This window comes from Telopea speciosissima, chromosome 8 (assembly GCF_018873765.1).
Source record: "Telopea speciosissima isolate NSW1024214 ecotype Mountain lineage chromosome 8, Tspe_v1, whole genome shotgun sequence".
Classification (NCBI taxonomy): domain Eukaryota; kingdom Viridiplantae; phylum Streptophyta; class Magnoliopsida; order Proteales; family Proteaceae; genus Telopea; species Telopea speciosissima.
In genome coordinates this window covers 3942487-3953805 of record NC_057923.1, presented here as the reverse complement: position 1 = coordinate 3953805, position 11319 = coordinate 3942487, and the positions used below count along the sequence as shown (strand labels likewise).

Below are 11319 nucleotides of genomic sequence, written 5' to 3'. Positions count from 1 at the left end.
CTGCTCGACAAATAGAGATGGAACATTGTTGTTTGGAGCAATAGATCGCAAAAATAGAATAAACTATCCCTTATAAGATGAAGTGTCGGAAATACCCTCATAAAGATGATTTTTATCCCTCCTGCATCCCCAAACTTACATGCTCTATCAGATCAAAGATCCCTCTAAATATAACATATATATAATAAAAGGACGAAGTTTTCCTTGACTGTGTAGTGAAGGAAAACCCACCATCCTAGGCTCCTATAACACCCCTTCTATTTACAAATGGTTGAACACACCCTAGATTGTGTGATACCCTATGGACACCGATCAAACACACTAGTCAAGGGATTTTCCCTTCACCATGGCTAAAGGAAAACTTGGTACATGTTATGTATGTCTCGAATTCTTGGACCCCTTTTCGAAGAATGACCCGCTTCGACATTTTTTGTGGCTACCCGAATGGAACTTTTTCTGAGATCTGTGATGGTAGCGGAGGGCTTTGGCCGACCCGATGGATCGACCTGGATCCGATGGAGGAGTATTTATGTTCTTTACCCACTTAATTGTAAAGAGAGGAAGATTTGGGGGTTTTCGCTTTAAGGTTTCAGGGAGAGAGAAGCAGCGCCGTTTTGGGTGTTCTTGAGAGTTTTCTGTTATAACTTTCTCCGATTTACATAGTGAAACAGCTTCGCCTTCGCCCGTGGATGTAGCACACCATACTGGTGTGTGAACCACGTTATATCTCTGTGTCATCTTACTCTGTTCTTGTTTCTTTTTGTGCTTTGGTTGGTGTTTTGCTTTAACAGTACATAATATAATATGTCTACAATTTAAGTGAGATGGTGTAGATATTGTAGCTTAAAGTGCAAGAGAGACTGAAAAGACCTAGAGATAAATGAAAAAGATATCAATGTTGTTATGTCAATAACAAATATTAATTTAAGAAAAGTGATTGGGTCACCGTAAGGGACCTAACTAGGTCAATATCACCTAATGGGAAATTTAGGAGTATTAATAATAGTAAATGGGTTTGGTAAGCATTACTCCAACTATAGGGTTAAATTCGGTCTTGGCTAGATCGAAGTCAGTCAGGATCGCTGAGTAATTGATCAGAATTGGTCCAAAAATGCTATAACCCTAGTTTTTGGAATTTAGCTCGTCTTTAGGGAGGCGTGCGCCCAAGGTGCTGCCAGGGGGCATCCAGCGGTTGAGTTGTGCCGCACACATCTCGGTGCACGCCTAGTGTTATTTGCGGCACAGCCCAATGGCTGGCAGCACCCTGGGCGTTCCCTGCTCCCTGGAGACGATCCTGATCCTAGTTTTTGTATAGGAATCAGCCAATCCTGGAGAGCTAGGTTCCTCATGGGTATGGAATGGGTGAGCTAGCTAGGTCCCTCATGAGATGCAATTGTTTTCTTAATTTAAACTGAAAGCTGAAAAGGGCAACAAATTTTCTCCATAACCATAATATAAGCTTCTCCCCACGATTCATTTTATCGAGCTTACATATGGGTTTTGCGCAAAATGAAATTAGCAAAGTGATAAAATACAGTTTTGAAGATCAAGGACTACCAACAAATTGAACAAGAAGACATGGGCCATGGAGAGGGTCGTCCATGCTTATATATGTATAGAATACAATTCAAGGTGGCTATGAAGTTTGACATGTGATCAATCTAAATATTGTCATATCTATCCAACGATCAAAATTGCCACATCAGATATCGTATTATGCGGTAGCACAAGTTGGGAGTTATAAAGTTGGGAGAATGTTCTCTGTGCCGGGTGCGCTGGCTGCGCCCAGACACATGGGGGTGGGTGCAATGACTAACCTGTCCCCCTGAGTGACAGGCCCATGTATCTGGGCACAGCCTATGCTGCGGCACAGAGAACATGAACCCTATAAAGTTATGGTCTCTTATTAGTTTGTTCAAGACTTCAAGTTCTTGGTGCTGTCATATACTAATTATACTTGAAGAGACATATCCACTTTAATGCTTGGACCTAGTTTCCCTCCACCCACCGTGAATGAGATCCTATTCACCGGGGGCAGGAGAGAGCAGGAAAGAGTATCAGGCGGGTAGTGAACCTTATTGCTTTTCCGAAAAAAATTTTAACACTTCTGTTTAATTGGAATTTGGAAAGGAGATAAAAAAAAATTAAAAATGGAAGGGAATCATTCATAGACATTAGTACTGATCTATAAAACTGTTCATTGGAGGGACCGTGAGACTTTTGAGTTAGCTTACAAATAAAATCTGTGTGGCTCTCTCTCTCTTCCTGATTTGTCTCCTCCCTCCTTTCTTCTTCTGCCCCAGCTGCGAAGAGAGAGAGAGAGAGTTGCGACGACGATAGGATGGATCCCGACGCTGTAGCCAAGGCTTTTGTGGAGCACTACTATACGACATTCGATGCAAATCGTGCGGGTTTGGCGAATTTGTACCAGGAGGGTTCGATGCTCACCTTCGAAGGTCAAAAGATCCAGGGGTCTCAGAACATCGTGGCCAAGCTTACCAGTCTACCTTTCCAGCAGTGCCAGCACAGTATCACCACCGTCGATTGCCAGCCCTCCGGTCCAGCCGGCGGCATGCTCGTCTTCGTCAGCGGCAATCTACAGCTTGCCGGTGAACAACATGCCCTCAAGTTCAGCCAGGTATGCCATCCCAACAACTCTCATACTCTCTCGATTGACCTTACTTCTTTGTCTTGACGCTTTCATCGGGGTTCTAGGGTTTTATACTTTTATTTTGATCTGTTTGTCGATGGATCGGTCGTCAAGCCTGATAACGTGTGTGAATCTGTTGTTGTTGTTGTGCTTTCCTGATTATCATTTAATACGTGATTTGGGACTGAGACTGAACGGATGGTTTTTTTTTGTTTTTTTTATTTTGATTATATAGATTAATGCACCAAGTAGGCCATTAAGATCTGATCGCTCTTATTGTTGTCGTTCGACGGGGAAGCATTATCTCTACTTGTTATAGATTTAATTAATGGAGATTCACGGTTTTTGGCAGGTCATTTTTATTTGATCCATTTCTGATCAGTTTTTCCAAAAACTTTGATGGTAGATGTCTTTGATTTTATCCGCAATCATATTCATATCCATATCTAGCTTCTCTTCGTTTACATATTTTTGGTAATCGTATTGGATAATTGAGTCGTGAATTTACTTGAAATTTAATTTGGGTGCGTGTGATTGTGCGTATTTGTTTAGGATCATAGTGTGATTCTGACCTTATTCCTTCTCTTAATATGTGTTGAAGTTCGCCTTAGGTTTATGTATATGCCTTCTTGATCATGCTTGTTTCTTCCCCGCCATTGCTTCTGAACTTCACAACTTACATTTCTTATGTTAGGACCTTGCGAACATTTCTTACATTGGGACCTTGGCGTCTCTGTGATTTATAAAGATGTTGGATTTATGATCTGAACAAATTTATTCTTTATTCTTACTGTTGCATCATGAAACCGTCAAGGGGATCGTCCTGTAAGGTAACCTGCACAGAGGAACAAAATAAACACAAAAGAGGGCTGATCTTCTCCAGCGGGGGACTTTCCAATGCTTAAGTTAGATTTCTCTAGCAGCAGATAAAAGAATAATAGTGAAGATGTCTCTATTAGGTCTATACCTGAGTATATATAGTGTAGGTTGTAGGTAGAGGCGATTGTGGAGAGTTCTGTTGATGGAGTATTCTATTCATGGTAGTAGAGTCAATCGTGGAATCCTCTTGGGAGAGTGATCCCTGATTAGTAGGAACCGTGGGCGTTACTCCTGCAGTTTCCTTATAGGAGTGTGCCACTAACTGTCAACGGTAAGTTTGAAGTGGATTGATTCACTTCCCACGTGGCAGATTACGCTGTTTTATAATCAAACTCCTTGCTGGAGTAGGCATGGGTATGGCCCAATGGGCTTATATTCGTCAGGCCGTTCCTGGCTATGATGACGTGGCGTGATGCCATTGGGTGGCTATATTTAGGTATGTCACTTCCTATTACTATTACTGCTTCTGCTGCTACTATTAACACCACCTCCACCAATCCACAACGGTTTTTACATATTTTATTGTTTTCAGTATTCTATTTTTATCCATGGAATTTTGTTTTGCTCATGATAGAAAACGATTCCTTCTTTTCCCTTTGCATTATTTGGATACTTTTAACTCTTACATCTTTTGTCTTTTCTCTCTTTGGAATTTAATTTTGTTACGCTAGCTAGAGGACTTAGGTAAAATTTTGTGCTATAACCTCCTTTTTTCATGTATTTTTCTTGCATTTATTTATTGTCCCTTGTCTCTATGCGGTTTAATTCTATTGATGATAGAAAAGGAATTTTTTTTCTCTTTACTTTACTCTACCACCAGAAATGCTACCACTGCTTGTTCAGCAGATTTAATTTAATTCTTATGTGTTTTTTTATCCTTGTTTTGTTGGAGGATATTATTTATTTTTTCCTTTTCTCGCTCAAATTAATTTCATGATTTGCATGTAATTTTGATTGTTTTCTCTTTTCTTTTATATCATATTATCCAGTTGTTACTCATATAGATACACATGCGTCATTACCATGTAGTAGTAAATTACTCTGTACCTTCTTATGTTATTATACATCCTCCAATTGATTTATCATTTCATCTTCCCATGGGCTTATTTATATATGTGATGCTATGTGCTAACATGTTTCTAGTCATTGTTAAACGGTGATTAGAGTGTGCATGTGCATTGTATATGTGGATTTGGATGTTGGATCAATCCTAGGAATAGTATGTAGAAGACTATTTGACTTGACCTTTTTTTCAATCCAAATTGGAGTGGTACGGCTATGTCACTAAAATGAAAACAAAGAAAACATAATTGGAGGGAGGGGTCAAACTTCTTGAATGAAAAAATTATGATAAAATGTATGTGTGTAATAATATTAATAATTTAGATTCTTATGAAGTTTTAAAAATATTTTCAAATATTAATTATTAATTGAAAGAAAAGCATTAATAAAATAACTAATAAATAATTGGAATAATTTGGTGGATTGGAATCGTCCTGATGATAGTATGAAGTTTAAATAGTGCCAATACTCATTAATCTTTGCGCATTGGCACTGGCTGTTAGTTGCATTTGGTTGTACTATCTTTATGTTACTTTTTGTTTATGCTTCAGTCATATTGCAAGTATGGATGCCCATAGTTGATTGTCATATTCTGTGTGAACTGTTATGCATGTCAGCATGTGGGTTTTGTTTAGCTACTATGCCACGAATAGCTATTTATTTGCTCACCATGTTCATAAATCAAGTAGACTTGTCCATGTGACGAGGGCTGGAATTAGGATTGTGGAGAAACAGTATGACTCTTTGTATGCATTTGAGGCATTTTTAAGTCATTATTTACATGCATTATGCATTTGCTAATATAATTGTGTCTTTCATGCATTGCTTTGTTGTAATTGGAATCTTGATGCAATGCTGTTAAAGTCTCTGAGAGTTTCAGGTTTAATTAGACCTTTGAACTTTAAGGTCTGTATAAGTAGAGTTGATCATGTGTATCATGGAGTAAACCAACATTCTAAATTCTAAAAGATGTGCATTGTGTTCTATAACCTTTTTTTCCTCTCCAGATAAATAGTATTGCATTCTATTATTTTTCCAGAGTAGCAGTTTTTTTAAGGGTATATATAGTCTTTGCTTTATACCTCGACTCTGGTTTATCATTTAATCAATTGTAAATTCCGTTGAACACTTGAATCCCTACCATGCTGCCTTCATTAAATCACCTTTTTATTTGCGTGTGAGTGGGTCTATGAGTTTCACTACTCAGACAACAACAAAAAAACTCAGCCTTATCCCAACTTAATGGGGTCAGCTACATGGATCCAAACAAAACAGGTTAGGAAAACTGAGGTCTAAACAAAAAAAAAGGGGGAATGAATAGATGGGGAAAGGAGGGATGGGAGAAATGAAAATAGAAAATGATAAATACAAGATGGAGGATAAAAGAAAAATGAAAGGTGAAGGATGAAGGTGGAAAATGTCACTAGCTCAGAATTGTATAATAATGTACTCGTGGAGCCTGGAGGTCAATGAATATATAAGTAGTTTCAAACGTTTATCCTAATGTGTAAATACGTAGTGAAGTCTTAGAAGAGAAGAATCCTCTGTTTGAGAATGATTCTAGGTTAAAACTCCTAAAGGAGGCCTTGTTAAATTATTTATCCACAACAGAAGCTTTAACATATTGGGTGGTTGTGTCAAATTGGGATTAGTGGTTAATGTAGACTAGCTAACTGAAACCTGAGAAATTTGAAACAGAGAGCTAATATGGTCATTTAAGAGAACAAATTAGAAGATTAAATAGGAATGATAGAATTCTGGGTTGAATTAAAAGGAGAACTTGATATGCTAAATAAGAAGAGTGGATCGAATGAAATAAGAAAATTGATCAAACAGAATTTGGGATTAGAAGAAAATTTTGATAATTAGCAGAAATTGGATCAGGTCAACACCAAACTTAAGTCAGTTATAGTAAATAAATAAGAGAAAACAGATTTCTCTTCATAAATAAAAAGGATGATTGCACTGATTTGAATATACAAAGAATAGACAAGTGCTTGATAGATAAAAGTGGGAGAATCAGTAGAAAATGATGGAAAAATTTTATACAGGTTAAAATAACAACTATAAGTACAGATATTGAAGAAATCAACTGAACATGTAAGATCTAAGTGCCCAATGCATAGAGCGGGAGGAAGAGTAAAACTGTGAGAGCAGCAAATTTAAATATTTGGTAAATTTGAGAGCTTCTTGAGAATATTTACATGCATATGCATAAATAAAGGGGACAACTTGTTGTCACCAAAGGGGTGAACTAAGAAGGCTGAAAATTATATTATATAATATATATATAATGGGAAAAAGATCCCCATGACGTTGGAGTGGGAAGGAATCCGTACGCCCTCTCATGTAAGGACTCGTGGGGCCTACACTGATTCTCACCTCAATCAATACTGAAAGATACTGAAAGAATTCATCTCCCACTCTCATTGGTGTGGTTTCCTACTCTTGCATCATAGGAAATCTCTGTCCTTCTATGATTTATATATTTATAGTTACTTGTGGTATATATTATAGGCAAATGATCTGCATGCTGTCCGCATGTGGATTCTTTTGCATGTCCTCTCACAAAAAGTGAGGGCCCCACTCCCTCTCTCTCTCTCTCCTCTAGATCCCCATTTACGATCCGTGATGGGGGTTTTCCATACGCCTGAATTAGTACTCGGATGTCGTAAGAAACCCTCTCCCATATATTATTGTAAGTAAATTAATCAAAAAATGTAAGTAAATGGGAAAAAAAAAGAACTTATGATATGAACTGGAAACAAAAGAGAGAGTAAATGGTCTGGGTTGGGACATGGGGGTTAGGATTTGGAAGTTGTATGGGTCTTGGAGAGGAGCAGAGTCCCTGTTTTGGGGGCCACTGCAACATCCTGGGAAATGGGATGGGGTAGGGTTGGGCGGGGGAGAAGACTGAAGAGTGGTTGGAAAGGGGGGTTGGAAAGGAGATGTAAAGTCCCCTATTGGAAAGGGGGGTTGGAAAGGAGATGTAAAGTCCCCTATTTCAGGAGCTATAACAGTGGGGAACAGAGCTCCTGTTTCAGTGGTGCAATGTAGCAGGCCGGGGTTGAAAAGGGAAGGGGGGGGGGGGAGAGAGAATTATCCGCTAAAGTCGTGAATCTATCCTTTCAATTCATGTACCGGGCATCTGTAATTTGTGTTTTCAGTTTTGTTCCTGCTCACAATTCATTAATTTGCAATCTGAGATTGAGTTCAATTCCCTTGATGGACAGATTAGGGTCAGTATCAGATTCCTCCACCCCGTCTCCCCACAAAAAATAAACTTCTTACAGAGCTGGTCATTTTGAGAGGCATCTTCTTATATCTTTTGTATGGATTTCATGTATTTGTTTCTTTTTTTTTCTTTTCCTGCTACATTTGTCCAACTTCTTATGGTTTGTTTCTTGGCTTGTAGATGTTTCATTTGATGCCAACCCCGCAAGCAAGCTTCTATGTGTTCAATGACATTTTCCGGTTGAATTATGCATGAGTATAGGAATGATCAACTGGGAACTGCAAGGGGAGGGACCATATTTGGTTGGAACATCTGGGACAGAAATCAGTTTGCATTAGCTCTTAGACATTAAAATGGAATCCTTTTTTTTTTTCCCTCTTTCTATTTTGGGTTGGTTTGCCTGTGTTCTCAATATTCTGACTTCGAAAGCAAAGACTCCTTTGTTGTTGTGATTAGATGATTGGTGAAAACTGCTCTTTGAATATGTGCTAAATCTCCAGGAATGGAATAGGATTTGATGGAAGACACTTTTTTTTTTATATTATAAATGAACGAGGTTAGAAGATTTGAAATTCTTCTGTTGTATTGTATATGAAATACTTGAGGTAGCATTCTTGGTTTTTGTACGGTTGCTTGGGCCGAATGTTTTTTTTTTGGGTACGATGAAGATTTATTGATGAGAATCATGTGTACAGCCAATGGCTTTAGATAAACAAAAATCATCAAGCCACGGAGTGATAATCGGCCAATCTGTCATACACATGATAGACAAGGCCTTCATTGTCAGGGCATCTGCAATTACATTCATAGCCCTTGGAACAAAAAGAAAAGAAACAGATACAAAAGTAGAACATAGCTCTCGAACATCTTTAGCGACAACTGCAACATCAAGCGGCAGAACACGATTTGGATCTTCAATAAAGCTAATAATCTCCTTGTTGTCTGATTCAACAAGGAGATTTATGATTCCTAATTCACGAGCTTGCATTAGGGGTTCTCTAATGGCTAGAGCTTCTCCTTGGATTGCAGAGGATAAGACCTGGGAAATAGAGAGTGTCTTTAGAGGATGCCCATTGTGATCCCTAAAAATAATTCCCAATCTGCCAGCAGTATCTCCTTGAGGCTTTGCAGCATCACAATTGACCTTTATAAAACCCAACGGTGGGGCAGTCCACCGGAATTTTTTTTTTTTAATTATCAAAGAGAAACAAGGAGTAAGGACACAAGAAATTTCAGGTAATGGTACATTTTCGAAATTTGGAAGGCTGAGCATATTATGACTTTAATAATGTGCATGACTTAATGCCTTGGTATAAAAAACAATGCTTCATTTAACAAAAAAAAAAAAAAACAATGCTTCCCCCGCCAAACCTTTTTGGACTGATAATTTCCTTCTGATTTCTTTTTAGACAAGTTGGTATAAATGTCTGGGAAGGTGATGTAGGCTATGACTGCAGTCTCTCTCTCTCTCTCTCTCTCTCTCTCCCCCCCCCCCCAACACCCCCCCCCCCACCCAAAGTTCAGAGATCACACTCCCATATTTACGTCAGCAGTATATCTCCTCTCTTAAGACTGTCTCTCCTCCTTCGCCTTCCTCACCTTATTCACCAATTGTTAACTGGTGGGTTCTCTGTAGTACTAGCTCAAAAACCCTTCCCCTTAAAAAAGGGGAAGGTTTTCCCATGCCTCTCATATGAGAGGGATGACCATCATATTCTTTAATAATATTAAGGGAAATAGAACTATCAGGTGGATTGAGCTCCTCTCCAGGGAGTCCAGTGCCCAGGGAGTTCCTAGGGGGGTATCCAGCCGTTGGACTGCGCCACATACATCGCAATGACTGACTAGACATGCATCAAGATGTGTGCAGCACAGTCCAGCTCTTGGATTCCCTCCCCCCCGCCCCCACGCACGTGCATTCCCTAGGCACTGAACTCCTTAGAGAGGAGCAGGATCCCATTGTTGAATTTATCAATGAGTTACGAAGTGATTCAGTACACAAAGGGGTAGAGAGGTCATGTGAGGAGAGAGAGAGAGAGGGTGCAATTCATTCTTGGCCGTCGGCTTAGAGCCTTACCCAGTAATAAAAAGAGAAAAATATCTCTGAGATGCCAGGGTGGTCTACTGGTTTCCTATGCCTCAAAAAACGATTTAATTATTCTCTTTCGAAGGTGTAGGATACCCTGGTGGCTCAGAGGACCCTTAACCCAATAGTAATAACTAAGATAAAAAGGTATATGTTAGGTAGAGATATGAAGTAGATATGTAATGATGTCTAGGGTGTAAAGTTGGTCTGGTGGTGAGGCAAACGTCATGTCGAAGTGTCGAACTATGGGAGACTGATGTGCACCCAACTTGGTGAATTGCCTCTTTGCTTGCTGTAATGAAATCTGGAGACTACAGCCGTAAGCTCTAATGAAATCTAGGGACTGCACCCTTAAAAACGTACTAGTGGGCGTCTTTGGCACTAAACTTCTTGCTCATCTTGGTGGGGAAACTGCTCCAAAAATGGTCTCAGTTGGGGACGGCAGCTAACTGCACCATCTCCCCCTTAACTCCGACAGCCCAGCATCTTCTTTTGCTTCTGTAATCCTATGGGGAGCAACGTCCTCACATGAAATGGACCTCTGGAGTGATCCTGCACCGTTATATTGAATATTATGTATGGAATGGTGACAATGTGACCTAGTAGGTCGTGCAGTAATATTCACTGCAAAAACTGGGGAGAGGGGTGGAAATCAAAATCAGAACAATTATACCAGTTCCTTTCTTGAACCATGAGAGACCATGAACCTCTCGGCACACGAAACCCCCACAATCCATAAAACTTGAAGAAATCAGGAGCAGCATTCACGTTCCCAATCTGGTTTTGGCACATTCACATAAGGAGTGCTAATATGATCGAAGAACCCACCATGCTTGAAGGGTCTCGTTCTCCGAGCCAACACGCATCATACCTCTCCATCACAAGCTTCTGCCCACCGGCAACATGGTGAGAAGGATTGATGGTCGTTGTTTGCACCCTTTAAGATCGAAATTCCTTGCCTCGATCACTGTCTAGCTAGGCAACTCCTTTCTCTTGCATGCTTCAACTTCAGATCGAACTTTGAGTACACAGTTCAATTTTCGCAGATTTCAATAGAAGGCGGTGGTAGAGATGGGAATGTTCTGGAAGGACATCCTAAAATCTATTACAATTTACATTCTCCTGGAGAGAATGGAAGATGGTTTTCTGCATGTACTCGCATTTGCAAGGTGCTTAGAAACTTTACTTGTCCACCTATGAGAAGTTGCAGAGTAAATGAAAAGTAATTGTTTAAGAGAGTAAAAAGGGCGTGCCCACTGCATGAGGCTCCCGCAACTGTGAGGTCTGAGGAGGTTCACAATGCACACATTGTTACCCCTACTTCACGGAGAGGCTGTTTGACTCAAACAGCAAAGCTCAAACAGAGATTAGACTGTGGACCTGTTTTTAGAAAATTCATTTGAAAAT

At 39.6% G+C, this 11319-nt stretch overlaps 1 protein-coding gene across 1 annotated transcript; it reads left to right on the top strand.

Moving 5' to 3' along the window:
* The first annotated feature begins 2242 nt into the window (after positions 1 to 2242).
* Positions 2243 to 8312, top strand: LOC122672841 (nuclear transport factor 2B). The gene is made up of 2 exons (XM_043870338.1): positions 2243 to 2638; positions 8007 to 8312. Exons 1-2 carry the CDS (start codon positions 2342 to 2344, stop codon positions 8079 to 8081), a joined length of 372 nt encoding a protein of 123 aa, XP_043726273.1. The 5' UTR covers positions 2243 to 2341; the 3' UTR covers positions 8082 to 8312.
* Positions 8313 to 11319: the final 3007 nt, after the last annotated feature.

What these genes read in the sequence shown, in the direction of transcription:
- LOC122672841 (XM_043870338.1), top strand. Translation starts at nt 2,342, where the DNA reads ATGGATCCCGACGCTGTAGCCAAGGCTTTTGTGGAGCACTACTATACG. An exon ending in ATGCCCTCAAGTTCAGCCAG is followed by an intron (nt 2,639 to 8,006) that starts GTATGCCATCCC and finishes CTTGGCTTGTAG; the next exon opens with ATGTTTCATTTGATGCCAAC.